The 26,211-nt window shown below is 39.5% G+C and overlaps 1 protein-coding gene and 2 non-coding genes across 3 annotated transcripts in view; all 3 read right to left on the reverse strand.

The window, feature by feature from the left end:
• Positions 1 to 4,348: 4,348 nt before the first annotated feature.
• The window catches only part of EIF3A (eukaryotic translation initiation factor 3 subunit A), a 33,770-nt gene continuing 11,907 nt past the window's right edge, over positions 4,349 to 26,211 (reverse strand). Inside the window, exons 7-22 of the mRNA XM_032608688.1 lie at positions 25,092 to 25,263; positions 21,463 to 21,567; positions 20,987 to 21,085; positions 19,351 to 19,467; positions 18,921 to 19,106; positions 17,950 to 18,297; positions 17,192 to 17,296; positions 16,989 to 17,102; positions 15,407 to 15,529; positions 14,709 to 14,862; positions 13,725 to 13,909; positions 11,188 to 11,276; positions 9,939 to 10,624; positions 7,360 to 7,561; positions 6,465 to 6,646; positions 4,349 to 5,586 (exon numbers count right to left, since the gene is read on the reverse strand). Coding sequence (XP_032464579.1) covers positions 5,357 to 5,586; positions 6,465 to 6,646; positions 7,360 to 7,561; positions 9,939 to 10,624; positions 11,188 to 11,276; positions 13,725 to 13,909; positions 14,709 to 14,862; positions 15,407 to 15,529; positions 16,989 to 17,102; positions 17,192 to 17,296; positions 17,950 to 18,297; positions 18,921 to 19,106; positions 19,351 to 19,467; positions 20,987 to 21,085; positions 21,463 to 21,567; positions 25,092 to 25,263 — 3,097 coding nt within the window. The 3' untranslated portion in view covers positions 4,349 to 5,356. The remainder of the gene's footprint in view (positions 5,587 to 6,464; positions 6,647 to 7,359; positions 7,562 to 9,938; positions 10,625 to 11,187; positions 11,277 to 13,724; positions 13,910 to 14,708; positions 14,863 to 15,406; positions 15,530 to 16,988; positions 17,103 to 17,191; positions 17,297 to 17,949; positions 18,298 to 18,920; positions 19,107 to 19,350; positions 19,468 to 20,986; positions 21,086 to 21,462; positions 21,568 to 25,091; positions 25,264 to 26,211) is intronic.
• On the reverse strand, positions 19,795 to 19,924 carry LOC116742061. Its single transcript, XR_004346338.1, has one exon. It is a non-coding gene; the product is annotated as a small nucleolar RNA SNORA19 (small nucleolar RNA).
• LOC116742062 lies at positions 21,231 to 21,362 on the reverse strand. The gene has a single exon (XR_004346339.1). It is a non-coding gene; the product is annotated as a small nucleolar RNA SNORA19 (small nucleolar RNA).

Here is a 26,211-nt window from a genome sequence, read left to right on the forward strand (position 1 = left end):
CAGTATGTTCATTCATTCATTCATTTATACAGTAACAGTATGTTAACTCTGGTACTTAGCCTTTTGTCTACGCCCCCACCTCATTCCAGTTTTTCAAAACATTTGTCATCCTTCAGATCAAAAGGGAGTAGTATTAATTCACTGTCTGAATTGCTCAATTTCAGGGTTCCTGAATAGCGGAAAGCTCATTCCAGCTGTTGCCTCTCAAACTAAATGTAAGATGGAATCCTTTGAGCTCTGGAAGGTCAATGTAATAACCTGGGTTCAGGAAGGTTCCACTCTGGGCTGTGTTGGCTTTAAGCATCAGAGGCAGTCCTCAAACTGGTATAAGCACTAATTAAAGGAACTATGGTGGGGGGGGGGGTGGGGGGGGCGGGAAACAAGGAACACAGCCTCTCTCACGTTCCCATTCTCACTGGAAGATTACCCTTCTCTTTCTGGAATCCCACCAGTTATCCATAAATGAGATTAAATCTAATCCTTAGCAAAGGTGCTTGACTCCTACTTTAACCTCCCACCCTCATTTTCAAATCCACTGTAGTGAGCACCACGCCGTATCTACCATCAGGACAGACACAGAAGGCAAAAATGGAAATGAATTAAGATGAAGTCACCTGAAATGTATAAAATCACTATCTGAAAATACCAGCAAGAGATTGAGTCTTATAGAGGTTCCAGGAGAGCTTAGCTAGGTTATTAAAAATTAGACTGCTTTCATGGTAAACAACTAACTTCCTCCACAGCAAATTTGCCTGATTTGAACATCCTCTGAAGCTGCTGTAACACTGGGGGGGGCTTCCCTGGTGGCGCAGTGGTTGAGAGTCCGCCTGCCGATGCAGGGGACACAGGTTCGTGCCCCGGTTTGGGAAGATTCCACATGCCGCAGAGCGGCTAGGCCCGTGAGCCATGGCCGCTGGGCCCGCGCGTCTGGAGCCTGTGCTCCGCAACGGGAGAGGCCACAACAGTGAGAGGCCGGCGTACCGCAAAAAAAAAAAATAATAACACTGGGGATAGCTATGAGCGTCTATTGGTCAAAGGAAGGGGCATGGGCGGGGGATGGACAGGACGATTTCTTGGTCAGGAAAAAATAATCCACTTGACTAGGCCTAAACTCAAGTAGCTTAATAAAACCATGAAATTAACTTATTTTCTTCAGTTTTTCTAGAAAACATACCAGTTTAAATTAGACTTGCTTTTTAAGGAGTTTTCAGGTCAACATGAATTCCTGTTACCTCTTGCCACTGCTCTAATTATACCTTTTCAAGAGTCATTATTAACTGAGAGGTGCATTCTCCAGACCAGAAGATATGGTTAAGGTGACTTATAACCACATCAGCCCCCCAAATTTGCCTGTTCTCCAGCTAACTTTAACTCCCAGTATTTTACGCATGAACAGGGAATATCAGTTTTGCAGAGATCTCTTATGAAAAGTTTACTAACCACGCTAATACCTTTAAAAGCAACTCTTGATCTGAAACATGTTTTAAACACTTGAAAAGCTAAATTTAGGGTAAAAGAAACCCAATTTTTTGAAGTGTTAAAAAGTATCCACAATAGTGTGATGAAGTTGTTTTCATAAGAACAGACTGCATGTTTGGCCAAAAAAAAAAAGTATGGAATCCTCAAAAGAGCTTCACCAACTGTGCAGGCACAGACTGCTTTATATTTTAAAATTATACCACAAATACACATGTACTTCAAAGAAGAATTTCAGTGTTAGTCCTAATTTTCTAATCTGTTCTTAGCTACAACATGAACATTCCGTTAATTTCCTGTATATTTCAAATAGACTTATGAAATCATGAATCAGTCTACAGCCAAATCATGCCACACCATATAGGCGCCAACCTCCTCCTGGTAGCCACTATGGACAACTACTAGGATGTCGAGTCTTTTTTGGGCCGTTGTCTCTGCCCTCAGACCCATCCATATTGACACAAATAATATCCCCATCTAAAAAGTTAGAAATCAGGCTTCCCTGGTGGCGCAGTGGTTGAGAGTCTGCCTGCCGATGCAGGGGACACGGGTTCGTGCCCCGGTCCGGGAAGATCCCACATGCCGCGGGGCCGCTGAGCCTGCACGTCCAGAGCCTGTGCTCCGCAACGGGAGAGGCCACAACAACAGTGAGAGGCCCACATACCGCAAAAAAAATAAAAATAAAAATGCAGAAACCACTGGCAACATGGAAGACAGTGAGTAGGTTGGTCATTCAGCTTTCCTTTGACACCTGTGAATAAACAGTGGGGGAGGGGGTAAGGTGGTGAGGCCTTGAGAGTGGAAACCTAAGAGCAGGATCACAGCAGCTGCAGACTATTCTGCCTTTACCCTGTGCTCTGATTCCAATACCCAGGACAAAGAACTTGGGACACGCATCTGTAACTCATCTAAACAAACCAGCGTAAACGAATCGTCTGCTGCGGCCTATCTGATGGCCCAGGCACAGTCCTGTTCTAGTAACTTAAGACAGAGCAGGTTACTGCCCCAAGTTTTTTCACTTGTTACAAAAGGAAAGACCCTCTCCTCACAAAAGAGGACCTTTTAAGACTTTCACTTGTTTGAAATCCAGATATTAAGAAAAATGTCTTTTAAAGTGTTTTTTTTTTCAGTTTTCATAAAGGTCTATTTCATTATTGGTGGGTAGCGCATTTAACAGTTAAATACATTTAAATAATGTAGAGGTGACTGCACGACTGCAGCATTGGTAACTAGATAACCAATTCAACTAGAAACCAGCTAACAAGTAACTGCCTAAGTATTTATAAAACACAGCTCTTCAGATCATCCTTTGTTTTGATCACCTTCCTGGGTGGAGGCGGGGGAAGCCTGCTGGTGACACTGGAAATATATTAAGGCCATGTCTTCTGATATCCATTCCCAGAGGTTTCTTTCAGCTGGATTAAAGCCTCCAGCTCCAGGGCAAGCCCAAGGTTGTGGCCCCCAGCATTAATGCTCTTCCCATCTACCAGAGCAGACAGTTAAGTTTCACACCAGGCCTCAGAGTCTGAGTGTAGCCCATTCCAACTGAACTAGAGTTGTTGACTTTTGCAGAAATGGAGGCAGTGAGATCCAAAAGATATTTGGCTGCAATGCCAAAGCGAGTGCAGTTGGTTCCTGATGTCCAAGCAAGGTTTACTTAAGTGTCAAGATCTTCACATACTTTTTGATAAACTGATCCTCCAAATTCCATCCCATCATTGACCTTAGTGTGTAGCTGGAAGTCCCCAGTCCTGTAGCCCACTGCAAGGTTATTCCTTGTCAGCTTTGACTTGGCACTATCAAAGGTCATCTGGTACCCAGCAAGCCAGCCCTCATAACCAAAGATTGCTGAACCGTGGATTGCAGGTCCAGCAAAGTCAACACCACAACCAAGGCTTATACATTCCCTCTTGTAAGAAGACTTGATCTTACCACATTTCTTTCCTGTGTTTGGTGAAAAGGTGGTATCAAATGTCAGTTTCAAACCTTGACAAATCTGGTCTTCAAGAGCGATTTCAGAGTATTATCAGTGTTGCACTTTTCTGTGAAAGTCAGACCACGCTCACACCATTTATATTTGGTCTCCAAGGTCCCGGTAACTTTACCAGTGTCTGCATTAGATGAACCAGATGTTGAGAATTCCACGCCACTGCATGACTTTGTTTTCACATCCAGTTTCACCAACCCAAAACCAAATCCTTGGTTGAAAATATCTCTGGCAGCTTTGCCAAGGTCAGCATATGATGGAGGAATACACATTGGCCGCGGGCAGTTCTGTCCGTAGGTCGCTATGGCGAGGCCAAGGTGAGAGGTGATCCGGTGGTCTCCTGGGGGGGAGGGGGAGGCGCCGCTGCCACCCGGCTAGCAGCTGAGGCTGCAGGTCTAAAGTGGTTTCTATCATTGTTAACGTCAAAAAGGAGAGGCTGCATCTGATTAAGTTTTAAAAAAGCATCAATACTCCCTCTTCTGGCCTTAGGGCTATACCAACAGAAATTGTCACCACTACTCACACCAGGAAGAATGTTAAGTGCCTACAGCCACTATAAATTTGCAACTAACATTCTGTGAAACCAATTATGCTTTTTCTAATTTCAGGGGAAAACCCAAGATGTCCTGCACACACACCATACTCACAGAGAGGACAGCTTTACAAGGAAACTAAGGGGTTCATCAAGGAACAGAGGAGGACGTTTTAGTGGAAACATCCTAGCCACATTTGCTTTCTGTTATATTTAGGTTATGTTCTTTGATACCCAACAGTGAGAAATTTAACAGCACTGGTAAAAACTCAAGTAAAAAAGCCTCAACTGAATACGCAAGCTCAGCATTATAAACGAAACACTTAGACTGTAACCACAAATCAACACTAAAACAAATTCTCTAAGTATTTTATTTATCATTGAAGAAAAAACACAGCAGCAAGTTCTGTGTTGGCTTCAATAAGACCAAATAGTTAATCTTTAACATAGCTACTACACTCCAGAATTGAAGTCAACACAGTCATTACTACAAATTACTTGGTGAAAGAATCTATCCCGAAGAGAAAGGAAATTAGGAAAAACAATTTAAACAATTCCTCCAAACCACACATTTATAAATATTGTCATATTTAAAATGCTTGAAAGGCATGAATTCTCCATAAATGGAAAAGCGGTTTGCTATTGGCAACAGAAAAAAACTCAGCAACAGTTTACCAAATGCTTTAAAATGTAAAAGCTGTATGTATCTGTTCTGGATTCACACTTTAGCAGTATTCTTGTCATTACAATAATGACTGCAAATTGGTTTATACTCACCTTCTCTCAAGTAAAATCTACCGAAAATTCCTCTGTATCCGGTGTGTGTAATGCTTACTGCACTTACAGTAAACCTAAAAACTTTCTAAGTTTAGTGAATAGTAAATACCTCAAAATACCTAGAGGTACGTCTCAGCCGCTAGTGGTGTGAGAATTGTTTCAGCTCTCTGCTTTAGCGTCTTCAAATACATTTTCTATAACAGAATCTTACTTCATTCCAAATTAATATCAGGTATTTCGAAATCAAAAGAAAAAAGATCAGTTCTATACCAAGATACGGGTGTTACTGAATACCTGAAGAATTCCCATTTTAAATTTATTTTTTAGTTTTTCTTTTTTGTAAACAAATGATTGATGAAACAATGCAACACCTCAAATTCCAAAAAATGGCATGGTTTTCCAACCTTCTGTGGACACGGCGCATGATCAACCTGTTACGTAGGGTTAATACGAGTTCATGCTTTTTGTGTTATGGTGAGACATTAAAGAGTCCAATTTAGATTGGTTGAAACACAAGTATAATAATTCCTTGAATGTGATCAAACCTATGTGAAGACATGAGTCTGGGTCCATTATCTTGAGATTTAACGTCGTACTGTGGTCCATCCATCTTCATCAGTCTCATTTTTAGTGCGACGAAGAGATTCCCTATCTTTCTCAGCTCTCCATGAGGTCTTCTCTTTTTCACCCTCTCTGTCTCGGTCTCGATCTCTTTCTCGATCTCTTGAAAGAGCTGCAGGAGGAACACGACGAGGGGCATCCCGCTCTTCTGCCCGGTCATCTTTCCTGTCATCAGCGCGTCTCCAAGAACTTACTTTTAATTTAAAAAAAAAGGAGAGAGAATAAATCTGTACTGTATGCTATTAGCTCAGACTAAACAGAACTGAAGCAAAAGGAATGCCTCAAATTACTCGGAAATCCTGTACTGAAGATAGTGATAGAGAATCATTTAAAAAAACAAAACAAAACAATAAAAGCTAAATAAATACACTTTAATCATTTTGATACAATTTCTGAAAAACCTTCAAAACAATATACAGACTTAGAAATATAAGTTTGCAAGCAAGAAGAAATCACCGGCCTAGGAAGTGTCCTAATTTTTTTTTTAATTTAGGATAAGGTGACAAAAATCTGGCTGAATAAAAAATTTTTAAAGGATTTTTGGCTCCTGTTGAAGAAGATTTAACAGCAAATAAATGAAACAATATATTCCATTACGGCTATCAAAGAAGAAATACCCTTACAATCTGGTTTGTAACAAACCAAATAGTAAAAGCTTGTGAGGCAACTACTTAAGTGCTACGGTCATTTTAAACAAAGCATTTTTTACTAAAGCTTCCATTGTTACAATTCCAGAGAAAGAATGTTTTATACTTTGTGCTTATCTACCAGGACCTTACTTCTTTCCTTCTTTACATAAAATAAACTCTTTTTGTAAAATCAATATAGGTATTGCTTACTACACCATTGAATTAGTCTACTACTATACTTTAAATTTAAAGATGAGCTAAACTTCACAAAGCAACCAGTGAGTAAGTTTGTGAGAACCTTGAACTCTAAATGAAATAAAAGATCTACGTGTCCATCTTGTTTTTGGTGTTCATACAAATTTAAGACATAGCAAAACCCCAAATTCCCTCATATATTATGGCTCTCCAGGGTTCAGCGGTCATACAGAAAGAACATCTCTACCTTCCTCACGCTCTGGTCTGAGAGGAGGTCCTCTTCGGTCTCTGTCATCTCGCCTCTCTCTCAGATCACGGCGCTCATCCCTCTCTCGACGGCGGTCATCCCGCTCCCTGTCGTCACGACGACTTGCATCTCTCCAGCTTGAAGATTCCTCAGCTGGTCCTCTTCTCCAGCCAGCTTCATCCCTGTAGCCATTCAAAATGACACGTTAAGTTCTGTCATTAGACTCTACGGGTTAATTTTAAGTGAGTATATCACATCCAAGTTAGCAAATAGTAACAGGAATAGTTTAAACTCGTGACTGGACCTCCAACTGATGCCTCAGGCATGGAGGTCAAATGAGAACACCTGGCTCTGCACTGTCCAACACAGCAGTCATTACTCACTCCAAATGCTCAACAGTCAAACGTGACTGCTGGCTACCAGACAAACATTACATATACAGGACATTTTCATCCTTGCAGGAAACTGTACTGAACTGTACTGGTCTAGATTAGTACAAAGCCACTTTGACCAGAGGAAGTAAGCTAGAATTCTTACTACTAATAAAAGTAAAGAGGCTTTTAATAATTTAAAGGCAATAAACTGACCTCAACCACAAGGGAAAAGCAACTGGCAGTGAAGAACCTCGACTGGTTCCACTGCCATAGAGCTACACAGCCCACAGCCAGCCACACAGCTCCAGCCTCCATGTCCTCACTCTGTAGAGAGGGAACTGGTTCAATTAAGATGACCTCTAATTTTTTAAAAATCTACACTATGATTCTACTAGATAAATTGGGGGAAATGAAGGGGATGAGCACCATTTTTCAAAAATAGTTGGGAATGCATAAGAGAGCGTTAAAAGAATCCTAACTGTAATGCCACAGACACTTTTTTTTTAATTAGAATATCAAACCTCGGCCGTCTGAAGCGGTCCTCTCGATCCCCATCTCTCTCTCTGTCTCTTTCTCTCTCCGGATCCCTGTCGTTCTCATCACGATCTTGATTATCTCGGTCTCTCTCTTTTTCCCTATCCCATTCACGGTCTTCTGATGGTCTCGATTCTCGAGGTGGACCCCAACTCTCTTCTCTGGCTTTTTCTTTCTCTCTCCATCCACCTACGTTTTTAAAAAAAGAAAAAAAAAATTTCCACTCAAGAAACAGACTGGCAGCCATAAATCTTGATGTTAATCCATCACCATTACAAATGCTAATTAAGACACTCTACCTCATTTTTAAAAAACCAACTAAATTCATTTACCTCATTTCATGGAACCACCAACTCCTATTTATGACTACCTATTATTGTTTTTCTAACATATAACATATAGGAACTTCTATAGCCTGGGTTAAATGTTCCATATGCAGAGATTTCAGGTATAAAAATCTGTTCTGACGGTAAAGACAAGTCATTTAAGCAGAAAACTCAAAGGGTGAGGGGTAGGATCTAGATCTCTGAGAGGCAGAACCCCAATTACTAGTTCATTTATACCTTGCAACATTTTCAAAACCTTTCTAACTAAAGACTCTTTCCTCCTTTCACATTCATGCCCCCCACCATTTACCACCCATAAAAAGTCCTGAAAAAAGGATAAATCCTTTGGCCCTGCTCAATATCTCACACTTAGCCATGGGATGTCCAAATCCAGAAACAATATATACGTGTATGCACGCACGCACAAAAAGAAACCAAAGGAAGCAGAGATTTCAATGAAAATGTATCACAGCTGCAAGGCTAATAATTATTATTGTCACTAACATTTATATTACTGTGTGCCACAGAACTAGCCTAACGCCTCTGCCTGTATTAGCTCATTCAATCCTACCCATAGTGCTGAGCTAAGTAGATTATTCCATACTTGCTAATTTGCTACTTGCTAAAATCTATGATCCCCAAATTAATACTCTAGCACTTTTACAAGTCACTCGCAGACACATACAGAGTGGTGAAATATTTGAGTCGCCTGACGGGCCTGTTCTCAGCTGAGGTCAAACAAAACAATGCTGTCTTCTTGCTGCAGCTCTCCTACTTTAAACAAGTAGCCTTTTGGTGATATAGTTAGTGCCACGTTTTCACATTTTTGTGCTTTCTGTTGGTGATTTCAGTTTTTAAGTGCACCACCAGCCCTACGCCCCAGCAGTCCCAAGCACAAGAAGGCAATGGATATGCCTTAGGGAAAAAGTAAATGTGTTAGATAAGCTTTCAGGAATGAGTTACAGTGCTGTTGGCCATAAGTTCAATGCTAATGAATCAATAACATACGTTAAATAAAGTGTCTTTAAACAGAAAAATAAAACAAGGTTATGTGTTGACTGCTTGAAAAACTGACCAGAGGGCTCACAGAAACCTAACCTGGTGCTTCCCTTAAGAGCAATGGTTCAGTATTCACTGACTTTATATTACATTAACTATCACGAATTAATGAGAATCTACTATACTGTTATCCCCATTTTACACAAGGCACAGAAAAGTTAGGTGGCTTTCTCAAAGTCACAAAGCTTCACAGTGGAATGAAGTGAGAAGAAACACAAGTATGCCACAGAAACCACTAAGGATAAAGGGCAGGAAGCTGCTCAAATTTGCATTTAGAACAAATTACAATGGTTACTGAAAAGATGTAAGAAAAAGGATGAAAGAGCAAAGAACTCCCATCTTATACAATTAGATGGCAGTGGTGCCCCTGAAGTGTGTGTGTGTGTCTTGGAGAAGGCGGGGGTTCAGTTTTGATGGGTTGAGTTGGAAGTGTCAGTAACACTTACAGGTGCAATATAAAGTTGGAAACACAGGTCTGAAGGTAAGGGGAGAAGTCATCTGGAGAAGACAGTAGCAGAAGTCACAGACCTGTATACATTACTCAAGAATAATAAAAAGTATGAAAGGATGAGCGGGCCTAAGACTGACAAAGAAATGGGCTCCTCTCATGAACATAATCCCATGGTTAGCAAGAGTACAAACAAATGTCTAGTTAAGTATATTTTGTTTTTCATTATTTATATGAGGAGGCTAGTCCAGGACAGAACCTGAAGAACACCGATACTCAGGGACAGGTACAGAAGGAAGGGCCCTCAAAGAAGCAGTCAACAAGGAAGAAGGAAAACAAAGTGCATATATCACTAAAGCAGAAAAGGGGGTGAAGCTAGTTGTTTTGGTGTGAAAGATCTCAGAGGCAAGCTTTTGACATAAATGTCACTGCAGAAATATTCAAGGAAAGATAAAAGACCAGTTTATCTAAAAATCGTAGTAACATGGCCCAACCTCTGTCATAAGTCTGTTAAAATTTCACTTTTTGCATTTGAAAAAGAACACTTCTTACTTAACAATCGAACTGTTAATTTGTCACCTGAGATCTGATCTCCTTGTTTGAAATAACTTGCTATCCTCTACAGAACAGTGGAGATTAGCTGGTGTAGAATTTCCCGTTGTATTTGCAAACAAATCAAGCAGATTACATCTATAAAGCATCCAATCTGGTTTCTTGAATACCAGAATTTTACCTGGTTTGACAAATGGTCTCCAGGGACCAGGTCTTGAGTCATCACCCCTTCTGGGAATCCGATCGTCATCAGCCCGTCTTGAGATCCGATCATCATCCGTGTTTCTCCAAGGCCCCCTGTCATCATCTGCACCGCGCCTGGAAAATCTGTCATCGTCGGTATTCCGCCAAGGTCCTCGATCGTCATCCAGCCCACGCCTGGGACCCCGGTCATCATCCACGCCCCGCCTGGGACGGTCGTCATCAGCGTTCCGCCAGGATGACCTCTCCTCATCCGCACCTCCTCGGCGCAGCCCCCGGTCCTCATCCATCCCACGCCTAGGTCCTCTGTCCTCATCAGCTGTTCGCCAGCTGCCTCTGTCCTCATCCAGTCCTCGTCTAGGTGGTCTGTCATCATCCGCCTGACGCCAGCTAGCCCTGTCTTCATCGCCAATTCGTCTGGGAGGCCTTTCGTCATCTGCATTACGCCAAAAAGGCCGGTCATCGTCTGCCCCTCGGCGAGAGAACCGATCTTCATCAGGACCACGTCTTGGGCCTCTGTCGTCATCCATGCCACGCCGGGGAACCCGATCATCGTCTGGTCTAAGAGAGGACTCTCTCTCTTCATCATCCCCCAAACGCTTTGGTCGATCTTCATCTCTTCTTTGAGGCCTCTCTTCATCCCGCCCTTCTCCACGTCTCCACTCCCTACAGAGTAACAAGCCAAACATCTTTAAGAGTAAATTTTCTTAAAAGCAGGTGATCTTTCTGGGAGTGATGTTACTCACTTCTAAAAATCACCTCAGTCTAAATTCATTAATCCTACTCCTAAAAGAGTATGTTCCACTAAAAAAACAACATGAATCCAAAATCTTACATCAACAATGAATTAAGCCAATAAGCAGACAAGTGCCTTAAAAAAAAAGGTTATCTGCACTTTATGAGGAATACCGTAGCAATTTCTAAATCTATTACTACAAGCTTTCAAAACGATGAGAAAAATGTTATGGAACTGTTCATTCTTACTCTAACCTCAATACTATTAGTTTAGGGAATTAGAAAAAAAAAAACTGAAGCACGTATTTCCCAAGATATTTATAAGTCAGTAATTACAGCAGCACTGAAGCAAACATTTCAGTAACAGACATGTGTACAATACTTCATGACTCCCTTTTCCCCACCCCTACAAAATAAACCAAATGAGAAAAACACTGATAAGATATTAACAGGATCTATGATTTGCTGGTACTACTTTCCTTAACTCTACTTACTTCTCTGGTGGGCCTCTTCTCCACTCAGAATCTATTTCAGGTACTTTTCTCCATGTGCCTTCTGCATCTCTATCACCCCAACGAGGGTCCTACATTGAGCAAAGGTAATGAGAGGCACTACATTAGCAACACTACTGATCAACATATAAACTGAACAGGAATCTCAAAGAGCCAGTAACAAAAGGACAAAGAGATGAAAAGAATAAGTGAAACGTTAAAAGAGATGGACTATGAAAGGCCAGAAGAAAAGGAGAAAAAATTTCCCTAAGTTAAGGAAATTCTATCTACTCTAAGTAAATTGAATCCTGACTGACAGGGCACACATGCCAAAACGGGTGAATAACAGACCATATGCTCAGAGCTTCCAAGGAATAAAGCAGAGTATCTACAAAAGTAACAAGACCAAGACTATTATCGAGAACCCTCCTCCCATTATATACTAGGACAGTGAGCACAGGTCTCTAAACTTCTGGAGGAGGATGACTTTGAACTGGCCAAACCAATGAACCATTATTCAACTGAGAGAGAAAAACGAATCCTCTTTTGAGACATACACAAAAATACTTGATAAAATATACACTCTACAAAACAACTTATCTGCAAAGGGGAAAAGGTGATAAACAGTGTAAACATATTTTAAACTAAATCATGTTGCCAACAAGGTTGTAAAACTGTTAAATGATTTCTAAATAGAGAGATTAGCATTGTTTTAATGCACTGGAGGCAATAAAACTTAAGGTGTGCTCAAAATTTTGTTCTGTTCTGAAGAGAGGGAAGAGTTCTCAAAATTTACACACTGCAAGTTTAGACTTTGAAAAGAGCAGATGGTAATCACTAAAAGAATAGAGAAAAGCACAACAAATGAGCTGAGAAAACTTCTGAAGTTTGGCTTAAAGAAAGGAAGAGGTGAGTGGCAGGGACATGGAAGCAAATAAAAAACACCAAACCAAATGTCAGGAATAAAGCCGCATATACTAGTTACCATGTTAAACATTAACAGATAACTAAAGACTCTCCAACTGAAAGGGAAGAGGGGGGCCCACAAACAGAAACAACAAAAAAAAAGGATGAACACAGAATTTCAAAAACTAATGAAAAAAAAAAAAAAAAAACAAACAAAAAAAAAAAAAAAAAAAAAACTAATGAAAAGAATTAGAAACCCATAACCACGGGTGATTTACCTCATCTACTTCAGAAGATGAAGCAAATTAACAGGATGTAGCAAATCAAACACTGTAACTCTGATTTCACACATACAGCACTTTGTGCCCAACAGAAAAAGAATACTCACAGAAATTAGCAACAAGAGTAACAAAACTAAAAATTTATCTATATATTATAAAACAAATTGAAGGCTACAAAGATAACTAGTAGCAGGTCCTCCAGTAAAGTTAAGCATTTGATACAAGTGTGGCACACATACCTCCAGCTACTCATCTCTAACCTTAAAAAATAAGCAGTATTTTACTTAAAGGGTAGCATGGACACATCCCAGGAAAAACAAAGAGCATGCAGGCAGATGTCACAGACACGATAAAGCCTAAAACTAGCTCAGAATAGCTAACGTATAGGTGACTAAGAAGAATATGGTGATAGATGAAGCTAATGAAAAAAGCAATAAACATAAAAGGCCCTGACTGCTAAGGAATGTTTTTTACCTTTGGCTCTAAGCAATGAGTACCACTCAAAGGAAGGTTTGAAACCAAGAGCAGGGCTAACAATCAAATATGCATTATGAAAAACCAAGCAGGCCACTGTATAGAGGAAGATGTGAAGCTGGGGAAGATTACGATCAGGGAAAATAGTTAAGACCAGTAAGTAATACAGGCAAAAGAAACAATCTGAATTAAGGCAGGAGCATAGGGACAGAATGGAGAGGGAGGGATTCAAAACACTGTGGTTAAGTAGGTACAATGTCACCACCAGAAGAGGGGATTAAAGAGATATACCCCCCCCTTTACACAAGATAAAATGAGAAACACAGGTCAGTTTTGGACATGAATGCATATTAAAAATAAACATTTAGACCAGCATTTGAATCACTTGGTACTCTTGTTAAAATGCAGACTCTGAATCAGAAGATTTGGCATTGGGCCTGAGATTCTGCATTTCTACCAAGCTCCTAAAGGGATGGTGAATACTGCTGGTCCCCCAGATTCATCTTTGAGTACCCTCACATCATCCTCCTAATTCACAGTAACTCCTTTCAAGGAACCAAAACAGTCCCTCTTCCATACGACTGTGTTACTTTGTGTCAAATACTTAGTTTCACGGGATTAGTTCTTACTGAATTAAGTATTCTAAACTGAAGCCTATTATAAAATCCAAACTTTGCTAAGACAACTCTAATCCCCTCCCCACTGCCCCTAGGAACCTTCTGTCTTTGGGAAGACAAAGCAATACCAGACTTAAAAAGAAACGTGAATAATGTGATTTAAAACACCAAGCCCAGACACTGACATTGACCAAACGCATCATGCAAGAGACCTGGCTGATAAACACATATCACATAAAAACAGAGTGATGTCTATACTTACCTTTCTAGAAAGTGGATCATCACCAAGTCTTCTCTCCTCCTCTCTACGACGTTCCCTTTCTTCAATTTCCAACTCCCTTTGGCGTTTTTTCCTTTCAACCTCTTCTAATTTCTTTACCCGCTCCTGATATTCTCGAAGCTCCTCCTCACGTTTCGCCCGTTCAGCACGCTCTCTCTCTTCCCGCTCTGTACAACGTATCAGGTTATAAAGTGCGCCTCCTACCTGCACGTTTCCCCCAGTGCTAGGTCTACTTCTCTGGTATTAAAGAGGCAGCATAATGTAGAAGGAAATTCTTTTTAAGAATTTTAAAAGAGTTTACAATCAGTTAAACTTGAATATCAGAAATATTCAAGAACACAAGTATTATGCCGCTCAACACAACTAAAGGAGCAGCCCTCCCCCAACTCCTGAGCATCTGGGATGCCAGATAAAGGATCAGCTGAGAGACTTCATCTGGCATGTGTTGCTCAATAAATGTTAACACTATATAGACTATAGTGATAAAAAATAAAAAGGCAGAATTTTCAAAAGAACACCAAAAATGTGGAAATAAGCTGGCAGAGGACCTAACACCCTCACAGATAACAAACTGCAGAAAACTACAAGCTGGGTTGTCAGAACCTGAGAACTAGTTAGCTGCAGTTAAGAAGCCAATCATCGGGCTTCCCTGGTGGCGCAGTGGTTGGGTGTCCGCCTGCCGATGCAGGGGACACAGGTTCATGCCCCGGTCTGGGAGGATCCCACATGCCGCAGAGTGGCTGGGCCCGTGAGCCATGGCCACTGAGCCTGCGCATCCGGAGCCTGTGCTCCGCAACAGGAGAGGCAACAACAGTGAGAGGCCCGCGTACCGCAAAAAAAAAAGAAAAAAAAGAAAAGAAGCCAATCATCTTGGTTCCACATTCCTCTATTTTCTAAGTAAGACTGTATAAACTGGACCTACCACCAGCCTTCCCATATACCTCCAGTCTGTCTATATAGTTTTACCTTTCAGCATTTTTTCTTCTGCCCTCCTCTGCTCCTCCTCTTCCTTTTCTCTATAATAGGTTATTCTTCGTTCTTCTTTACGTTGTCTTTTACGTTCTTCCAAACGATTATGTCTTTCTTCTGCTAATCGCTCTTCAAACTGTTTAAGTTTTTCCTGTAATTGAATGGTTACCAAAAAATAAAAAACAATCAAATTTTCAAGGGCTACAAACTGGCAGTAAGTTTTAAGTTTACAAAATCATTGCAAGTTTCGTGGAACCACAGAAAGCAACCATTAAGTATAAAAACCAAATTTCCAAATGACTGAAGTTCTCACATGTCGAATTTTTAAAATTTTTAACTGACAATATTATCTATACCCAGTGGGTTTATTTTTATACAATAAATCAAATGATTAAGTCAGAAACTAAGAGCAGGACACTTTGATCTAGTTTTTTCCTTTCTGAATCAAAGAATAAACAAAAGCTTGTATCAAAAGCAAATTTTATGCAGTCCACTTTCACCTTCAGAAAAATTTGTTCATAGTGATGGTTACTTGGCCTATAAAATAATTTCAAGATACCTCTATTAAAGTATTACTTGAATGACGATTATCAATGTTAGCTCAAGACAGAATGTACCAGCAGGTTAAAGAAGAATCCTTAAGGTAAAACCCAAAAGCTCATGAATAGATGTTTCCCTGAAACCAGTAAGTTCACCTCATAAACAGACTGTCGTGCTGCCTTGAGCCGCATTACAAATAAATCTCTGTCTTCAAGCATCCGTGACATTCGGTTCTTATGTTCAAGAGCCTTTTCCCGTTCTAGCTGCATTGTAGTAATCTGCAAATATATGATACAAAGTTAAATTTCAAAGTATTCATTATCTACTTACTAATTTATCCCCAATTCCTGACAGATATTCTTGAAGAATTACAGGAAGTTCCTTCACCCCTTCCATTCTGCCATAAAAATGGAAGGGTAACACATCCCTAGGAAGACAATCAGGGACAGAAGATGGATAAAGACAACTTGGAGCATCTGTAAGAAACAGTTTTAACCCCATGGTACCACAACATTTATAGAGGAAAAACTGAAATGTATATAGTAAAACAAAATAACAAATACCTCATGGTATAATAGGCACTATGGCTTTATTATTTAACGCATTTTCTTCCTTAAAAACAACTGGAGGGCTTCCCTGGTGGCGCAGTGGTTAAGAGTCCGCCTGCCGATGCAGGGGACACGGGTTCGTGCCCCGGTCCGGGAAGATCCCACATGTCCGGGAAGATCCCACATGCCGCGGAGCGGCTAGGCCCGTGGGCCATGCCGCTGAGCCTGCGCATCCGGAGCCTGTGCTCCGCAACGGGAGAGGCCACAGCAGTGAGAGGCCCGCGTACCGCCAAAAAAAAAAAAAAACAAAAACTGGAGGTTAAGGCACGATGAATTACTCATATAGGAAAGCTTTTCCTTTGTGCTCCAAGTGAAACAATAAAAGGTTTCAGGGCACATGGAGCAAATCCTCTTAAGCATTTTAGCTGGTCTGTAACACTTTTCTTTTTCTAATTTCATACATTTAAAGAATTACCATACAAATTACAACTTCTAAAAGAACTGGCAACACTAGGCCCAGAATGACAACAATCCAATGGAACCAAGAAGGAGAGGCAGCCTCCATAGCTGTGTGTTGTCTCCTGCCTGTGGTTATTTTCTTAACCGGAATGAGGTCACTCGTTTTTACTACAAATGTGGCCGCTACAAGCATTTGCAAATGTTGCTTTTGTATCGTTAGGTAAATACATACAATACAGACTAACAAAACTATAGAAGGAGCTGTTTAGTCACAAAAAAACAGACTGTATGACTCCATCTAGAAGAAATATCCAAAGCAGGCAAGTCTAGAGACAGGAAGGAGACTAGTGGCTGCTGAGGGAGCAGAGAGAAAGCGGAGTGACTGCTAAGGTATGAAGTTTCTTTTGGGGTATGTTCTAAAATTAGGTTGCACAATCCTGCAAATACACTAAAACCATCAACTGCACACTTTAAATTGGTGAAATACGTGGCATGTGAATTGCTGTTTTTTTTTAAATAAAATTTTCAGCTATCCTTTGTATTTTACAAGTTTCATTTTTTAATCTCTATTCTGAAAATGTGTCTGTCTACCAATCTGTTGGCATGCAGACATGAAAGCACTGTATCTGGCAAAAGAATACAAAAATCAATTTGAAACCCTGTTCCCATTACTGGCAGAGGACTTCATTATAGCTTACAGTCTGAAAATATAATTAAATGAAAACCTTACTCTTTCTTCTTCTTGTTGTTCCCACAGATCCATGTCTTTAATTCTCTGTTCTTCATAAGCACTCTTTATCAAAGGGATTTCTTCCAAACGTTTAGCTCTTTCAAAGTAGTCAATCTGAATGTCATGAAAACAAGTGTTGTTTAAAAAAAAAAAAAAATTCTTTTAAACTTGGCATGTTAAAGTTCACCAGTTCTTTCATTTACCTTTTTTTCTTGATTCTTTAAGCGTTCCTGAAGTTCCTTCTTTTCTTTCTCCAGTTGTTCAACCTGTTTAGCCATGATGAAATCGGGATCCAATTCTTCAAGGTCCTGGAAAGTAATACAAACGCACCATAATTAATAAGAGTATAAAAGAAGTGCATAGCAGTCAATATGGAGCACCATTTCTTTCTAGAAACATATGCTAAATTACTTTCTTTATAATGGGCAAATGTTTGCAATGGGTAAATTCAGGCAATATAAAAATGTTTTAAAACAGCCTTATTTCCACTTGACTGTAGGGAAAAACAATGTAATCTTAACATCTATTTCTTATTCCTCCATGCTACCGTATCCAAACTCCATTTCAACAACGGCTAAAAACTGTAGCATCACTAAAAACAAATGCTTACTTCAGAGATTAATGAACTAGCTGTATCAAAATGAGTGAAATAACCAAATAACCCAAAATAAACCAATAAATGGTAAAAAACTGTGCTTCTGGGCTTCCCTGGTGGCGCAGTGGTTGAGAGTCCGCCTGCCAATGCAGGGGACACGGGTTTGTGCCCCGGTCTGGGAAGATCCCACATGCCGCGGAGCGGGTGGGCCCGTGAGCCATGGCCGCTGAGCGTGCGCGTCCGGAACCTATGCTCCGCGACGGCAGAGGCCACAACAGTGAGAGGCCTGCGTACCGCAAAAAAAGAACTGTGCTTCTAAGAGACCCGAATAAAACTGAAGTTTTTAATGCATAATATGCTACATACTTCAATGTCAATATCTTTGAACGCTTTAGCTCCCAGTTCTGTCTTCTTGATCTGCTCCAAACGCTCACGAACAGTTTTCTTCTTGATTTGTTCATGTTCCTGTAAGATACGCTCCTTCTCTCTCTCCTTTGCCTCCTGTCGCAGCCTCTCTTCTTCAGCCTTCCGTACTTTCTGGAGTTCAGCTTCCCTCTGCTCCAGCTCTTCTTTCTCACGCTGAATATTCAGACTCTCAAGCCGCTCTTTCCTTTCCTCAATTGTCTGCCGGCGAGCCAGGATACGCTGATGCTCTTTCCGTGAATTTTTAAGGTATGCAGTAACAGCCAACTGATGCTGTTCTTCTTTCTCTTGCTTCAAAAACAAATGCATTAAAAAAAATGTAAGCGACATACCATGGTATCAGACATCAAAAATATTACATAATCCTAATATATTATCCTTACATGCATCTGCAGTTAATAACAGACGATAACATCATTCAAGCTACTGGTTCCCAGTACCAAATACTATGGCGCTACTCCTACTTGAAGTCTTTAACAGTAATGACATAGCTGAAGAACGTATCTGCTAGGTTGACTTTTCCCTGAACCAGATCTACTTTAAAGTGTTCAAGCCAAGGTGGAATACTAACAGAGCTCACAAACAAGAAACAACTGAAGCAGAAAGGAAAAGCCCAATCATAGTACTCCCCTATTTGGAGGGTCATCACATGTGGTCTGTTATTGTACGGTTTAACAGTACTCCGTTTATCACATTACCAGAGTAGTGTTATCATTTTATCCCATGGAAGGAAGCTCAAAGATCTGTATATCTGATAAAGATATTTGATAAAATACCAAAACTATCAAATACAACTAAATATCAATAGGAAATATATAATAAATCCATTCTCTCAAACATCGTCTCAAACCTTTTTGTGAAAGACATAAGGGCCCCTCAAAAATTCTGTAGTCCATTTCCCCAAAGATACATACCAGTATATGAGCTGGCTTAATGACTTCAAGGGCTTTTGCAAGTACTGAGGACATGGCTGTCAGCTGATTTCTGATCTGTTCTGAAGGCATGCTCTGCAGATGAGGACCAATTGGAGCATCTTCTCGAGTAGCATAATTCAAATCAGATCCAAAACTAAGGGTCCGAGATGTGTGGTCAATACGAACCTTTGAAAATTAAATGGTATTATCAACAGTTAAATCTACATGCAAATACAGTCATTCTACAAATGAATAACTTGATTAAAATTTCAAATAAAAAATTAACTGAAGAATGTCAAATATAAAAGCTAGAAGATTAATTCAATAAAGCTTTACAACGGTGCCACTGTACCAAAAGCTGAGAAACAAAGAGTGTGCGTTTTTTCGTCCTCAAAGGTCTCCAACCTCAGAGTCCCCTTGCAGCACCTACCTGAAGGTCGCAGTGCCTAGCTGCATCTACTATGGCCCGTTCCAGTTGGAAAGCATCAACAAAAGGAACCAGAGAAGTCAAACGAGAAAACTCAATGCTCTGATAAATTTGTGCCACCTGCATAAAAAACACAAGGTTAGTAATAATAGCTATCATTTATTCAGCAATTTTTATGTGGAGTCTCATGACAACCATGGAAAGTAGAAATTTAGCCTATTTTTCAAAGAAAAGAAAACTGAAGCTCAGAGTATGTTAACAGTACATTGCTGGAGCTGGAATTACAATCCAAGGCTATTTCAAAGGATTATGTTATATTTTGAACCATCACATAATCCTTTCATATCCTAGTTTCATTAAAAAAAACCAAACACCTAAATGGTCACATATTTGTAGATAGAGACCTGCTACTTACCTAATTCATCTGAACACTTAATAAAATTGTTTATTTGTCTGAAGGAGACTGGCAGTATTACTACTTAGTTATACTGCTAATTAACCTTCAATTATTTGTATAGCACATAAGAAATAACACTGCTCACATACAGGAGAGAAAGCAGGTCAATGAAATGTGCACAAATATGAAAGTGAACATATAGTAAAAGCGCCCCCCAAATGAAACAAATGGAAGACAAAACAGGATCATTAAAGCCATATTAGAAACCATAATATTCAAACTTAAGTACAAAGGTGGGCTAAAATACGTTAAAAGACTGACAATACTGGGACTTCCCTGGCGGTCCAGTGGTTTAGACTCTGTGCTTCCAACACAAGGAGCATGGGTTCTATCCCTGGTTAGGGAACTAAGATCCCATAGGCCGTGCAGTGCAGCCAAAAAAAAAATAGACTGATAATACTTAGTGTTAGCAGGAAAAAAGGCTTTCTATTTCTTGTTCACTACTGGTGGGAGGGCCCATGAATCCAATCTTTGAGGATCTATTAAAGCTTTAAATGTGTAGACCATGACTAATTCCACTTCTTAGCTACAGGAAATCACAGAAGAATGCAAAGATACAAGTACAGAAGATGCTCACTACTGCAACATTTTATGACAGCAAAAAAACTAAAAAATTTCCATCAGGGCTTCCCTGGTGGCGCAGTGGTTGAGAGTCTGCCTGCCGATGCAGGGGACGTGAGTTCGTGCCCTGGTCTGGGAAGATCCCACATGCCGCGGAGCGGCTGGACCCATGAGCCATGGCCACTGAACCTGCATGTCTGGAGCCTGTGCTCCGCAACGGGAGATGCCACAACAGTGAGAGGCCCACATACCACAAAAAAAAAAAAAAAGAAAAGAAAAGAAAGAAAAGAAAAATTCCATCAATAGACTCTGAATAAATAAATCATGGTACCTTTAGACAATGAAAAACTACGTAGGTATTAAAAGGAATAAGACATAAACGGCTAACAAGGAAAAATGTACGAAGACAGTGGTCAACAAAAAGAGACAAAAGCCGTTATGAATCACATAATTGTTTTTTCAAATCAAACAGATAAATAATAAAACTAACTTTGGTGGAGGGTAGAATTTGGGGAGGCTTTCATTTTCTAGGCTATTCCTACATTTTTTAGTTTTGTGATCAAAACAATCAAGGGAGAAATTACAGCTCGTCCATAAAACATTCATTTTTTTCATCTTTACCTGCTGGAGAAGCCGGAGTATGGTGTTGTTTTGCAGCTGTGGGACGTACTGTTGTAACTCTGGCTCCTTTTCAGGTTGCTCCCTTACCCAATTTAAAACCTATAAAATCCATTAAATTGGAAAAGAGTTATATTTTCTACACGACAAATACTAAAAGACCTGAGATACTTTTTTGCAATTTTCTTAACATACAAAACCACCACACAATGCAAAGAAATACAAAAGGTAATATGCAGCTATTGACTGTTGTCTGAAGGTGACTGACAGCAATGGCTAAATTAGTCGTGCTGCTAATTTACCTCCAAAGGTTTATTTAGCGTATCAGAAATATCTTTTCTCTTGACATAAAAAAAAAAAAAGACAATGAAATGTGCACCAAATTCAAACACACAGGACAACACTTCTCTCTTAACAAATAAAAATACAACCTAAAACTGCAACAGGGCTGGCTACGTGGTAATGTAACCAAAGCTTACCTTTGTGACTCTGTCACAGAGTTTTAGTGGGTTAAATTCGACTTCTAGCCAATTGTAAAGGTCTTTTACTTCTGGGACAACATACTGCAGCACATTGAATCTGACCTACAGTAAGCAAAACAAAAGGTTTAAATGCTGAAGGTGTTTTCAACTGGGATTCTGAAATGATTATAAATTAAAGAAAAATATACGATTGGAAATCTGGGATATGACTCTAAGATTATCTAGCCTCAACCTCACCTCCTTGAAATTTCTGAAAAAGAAATCCAGGACCACTACTCTGAGTCTCCTGCCCCAAATTATGCAGCTCTCTACAGTGAAACCCCAGAAGAATTTACAAGGGAAATGAAAACTCATCAACAATCAAAATATTTACAAAGACAATCTGTGTGGCCAACATCGACTCATTTATTATCAATAACAAGTAAAATACCAGTTTACAAACAACTTTATCACACAAAAGTTATTACAGCAGCGTCACTCCTGATAGCCACAAACTCAAAAAAAAACTCAGGACAAAAAGGGATAGGTTCACATAATATACAGAAACGGTCAAAGCAAGCACAGCTACATTCAATACATGAATAAATCTCCCAGATGGTGAGGAAAAGAATTTCACTTATTATTCCATTTATGTGAAATTTACATTTCATATAAAATATACAAACAGGGAAAATTAATCTGTGGTGTTATAAATCAGGACAGTGGTTCTTCTTGGGGGAAATGGGAGAGTGTTGACTGGAAAAATCTTTTGAGAATTTATGCCAATTACATTTATGATTTGTACTTTAAAAAAAGTTACAGTTTAATACATTTTAAGTTTATATTTGAATAGAACTCAACTTCCTTTCACAATAAAGATGCTGCTTGCATAAACCGCCCTCACAAAGGAGACAAAAAAGTGGTATAATTTTATAAACTCCAAAACTGCCCATTACCAAATCCTATCTTACCTGTGCTCTAACTACATGCAGTGCATGTGACCTTTATCCTTTACTTGTTGGAAACTGCTAACCCAAAGAGAGAACAACTGCAGCCAACAAACCAAGACCCCCAAAGCACAGGAGCACGTACCCCTACAGACTAGGTTCCAAACTGAGGCAACTGTTGGCAGATCCCATCTCCAAGACAGGAGGATGTCCACACTCTCGAGCACTCTAGGTTTATCTCCAGTGCAAAATGCGTGCATGACTGATGTCCCACAGCATTTGAATACTTCCCTTGTAAGTGCCCTTGTATGTTTATAGGAATAAGATGTGATACAAGCATTCAAATAAAATTCCCCCAGTCCTGATTTCATTCCTATCAAGAAATTATTCTATAGCCATCATCAAAAAGTCTACAAATAAATCCTGCAGAAGGTGTGGAGAAAAAGGAACCCTCCTACACTGCTGGTGGGAATGTAATCGGGGTAGCCACTATGGAGAACAGTATGGAGGTTCCTCAGAAAACTAAAATTAGAATTACCATATGACCCATCAATCCCACTCCTGGGCATATATCTGGGCAAAACTATAATTAAAAACGATACATCACCCCTATGTTCACAGCTGCACTATCCACAATAGCCAGGACACGGAAACAACCTAAATTTCCATCAACAGATGAATGGACAAAGACGACGTAATACACACACACACACACACACACACTGGAATACTACTCAGCCATACAAAAAACATAATGCCGTTTGCAGCAACATGGATGCAACCAGATTATCATACTAAGTGAATTCAAAAAGAGAAAGACAAACACCATATGATATCACTTATATGTGGAATCTAAAATATGACACGAATGAACCTATCTATGAAACAGAAACAGACCCACAGAGCATAGACTGGCGGCTGCTGGGGGTGCGGGGTATAGAGACGGACTGGGAGTTTGGGGTTAGCAGATGCAAACTCTTCCATACAGAATAAACAACAAGGTCCTACTATACAGCACAGGGAACTATATTCAGTATCCTGAGATAGGCCATAATGGAAAAGAATATTTTAAAAATGTACATACATGTATAACTGAATCACTTTGCTGTACAGCAAAAATTAACACAACACTGTAAACCAACTACAATTCGATTTAAAATAAATAAATAAATAATTATTCTAGATTTTCCATTTAGCACCCCCTCCAAATAGGGAATGTGCTAGACAGGCTACCATAATCTATTAAAGTACATTTCTCTCTAAAATTAATAATTGGCTTTCTGACCTAACAATACCTTATGAACTTGATTAATTTGAGTCTGTTCCTGAGATATTAGAATCATTCTCTTGGTGATTATGAATTTAGTTATATGAGCCCAAAACTCAGGTCTCGACCTTGCACATATGGTGAACTCAAGTTAGCTATTCTATTCATCTGGCACCAACCAGTACCTTTCTTTTAAACATTTATCTATGGGTACAATGAGGACCCAGATCTGGATGTCCTGGCTACTGACCCTGATCCCACCAATACTCACTCCTGAATAAGTATCTTTAACATCAAGGTGTGCTATGTACAGACATGGGCTCAACGAGATATGGATTATACTTCCAGTTTGGCACATTTTTCAGTATTTAAAAAATTTTTTGCTAGTAAGACCTCTTCCTAAACACAATGCTGTTGTTTTATAATTTAATTCAGTCCCATAAAAACTTTCCAAAACACAAAGCTGATTTTTGCAAGTGGAAGCAGAATAAAACATGGAGGCATACAAAGACAGAGAAATACTGTTTTAGATATTAAGTTTTTTTATAAAAGTTGACCACAAAGGGAATTTGCCTTGCTACTATACAAAGCAGTATGTTACAAGAGAAAACTGTTGCCATATAAAAATTGTGTTAATTTTTATCTAAATTAATTGACTGCCAGTAAAGTAAGGCCTATTCTCTAATACCTGTCCCTCTTTTTTCTCTTGTCCCAAAGTAATTTGCTGGAGGTGTACCACAATAACCACTAAGTCAGACTATTACTGTTAATCAGAATCTCTAAAATCTAAACTCCTCTAAGAGTGCAAATCCATTTAAGCATCACTTGCCTGGCATGTAACAGACACTCACATGATAAATTTCCACTGAATTAAAGATTCCAATGTAAAACACTGTGAAGATACAAACTCTTAGGCTCCATATTCTGAAACTGATTTAGTGAATGCAGTGGGTGAAACCTAGAAATCTGCATTTTAAAAAGTACTTCACAAAATTTCAGTGCATAGCCCTGATTAAGTATCACTGCCTTAGTAACATACAATGAAAGTTTAAAAGAAAAAAGTTGGAAACATTTTAACTGTCCAGAATTGGGCCTAATCTAACTCACATTCTTTCCTAGCCTCATTATCATATTTCTAACACCTATCAGGTTGATTTTTTTCTATTGCCCCTGAACATTCCTGCCCATCATCACTTCTCTTACCAAGTGGCCCATATTATTCCTTGAAGCTAGTCCAAGTCTTGTCTGCTACATCAAATTTAACCCCAGCTCACTCAAGACAAAACACCTCAAATGAACAGTGTTGACTTACACCAGTGGTTCTCAAACTTGTCCATGCATCAGAATTCCCAGCATTTAATAATCATAAATTATAAAACCTGACCATATAGCTTTCTGTTCAAAGCCATAAGAGTGCTAAAACTTATACCAACCATATCGTTAATAAGGCCAATTCGCGTTGGTGGGGCTTGCAGGCCTAGCAGTGTTGCAAGGCGACGCTGTTTCTCAACTATAATGCCGTCCATATCCAGAAGTCGAGCAATATCAGTACGCTCAGGGGTAATGGGGATGGAAAGAGTGGCCAAAAGGACTCTAGTAGACATTCTGGAGAACAAAGTTACAATCTGTTAAATATGCAAATGTTACTTGATAAGCAGAAAGACACTTCTCTTTAATCCTCTAGTAAAATATGCCACTGATAGAATATGTACACCACCATGGTAAACTGTACTCATAAGTATTCGTCAAAGCATGGGATTAACTAAAAGAGAAATGGACTATGCTAAAATGAACACTTGGAGAAGCAGAACTTCATTCACCCGCTTACTACCGTCAATGTCTTCTAGCAGTGACGGCAGAACAGACACATTTGCATGTACCCCATACTTCCTTATAAAAACATTTAAGGCAGCTTTTAAAACGAAGGGAAAAATGACAATAAGAAAAAGGAAAAAATTACAAGGACCATAAGTGAACATAATTATGGAAAGTGGGGGTCAAAAGCTAAAGCTTCCTTAAAACACAAAAGGAAAGTCGGGTTGAATTCAGAGCACCGTAGGACACTAAGGATTGTGTGCTCTGGAGCACAAGAGTCTAGAGTTGGAATCTCAGCTTCACGATTCCCAAGACTGGAACCTTAGGCAAAATACTTCATTTTCTGAGTCACAAGGCTGTTGTGAGGATTAAGGAAAATAACATACAGAGCAAGACAGCTTAATGATTATGACAGTACTCTTACAGTATTTTCTAATGGGAGAGTATAGAAACAACAAAGGAAAATCAGGTTTTCTTATCCCAAACAGACATGGATTACGTACAGGACAGTGAATGACATAATGAACACTATCCTCAAGAGTCATTTTTAAAAAATACATACTAAAAAAATTCATTTATTTGGTTCCATGTATTGCTTTAAAAGCTAAAAGGAAAACAATCTGGTGTATATATTTCTACTAGAGGCCAAAATAACATGGTCTACCAATAAGATACGGTATGTGAGTTGCCTGAGCCCAACTGAAATGTACAATAAAAACCAAACATGACTGAAAGAAA

This window comes from Phocoena sinus, chromosome 16 (assembly GCF_008692025.1).
Source record: "Phocoena sinus isolate mPhoSin1 chromosome 16, mPhoSin1.pri, whole genome shotgun sequence".
Taxonomy (NCBI): domain Eukaryota; kingdom Metazoa; phylum Chordata; class Mammalia; order Artiodactyla; family Phocoenidae; genus Phocoena; species Phocoena sinus.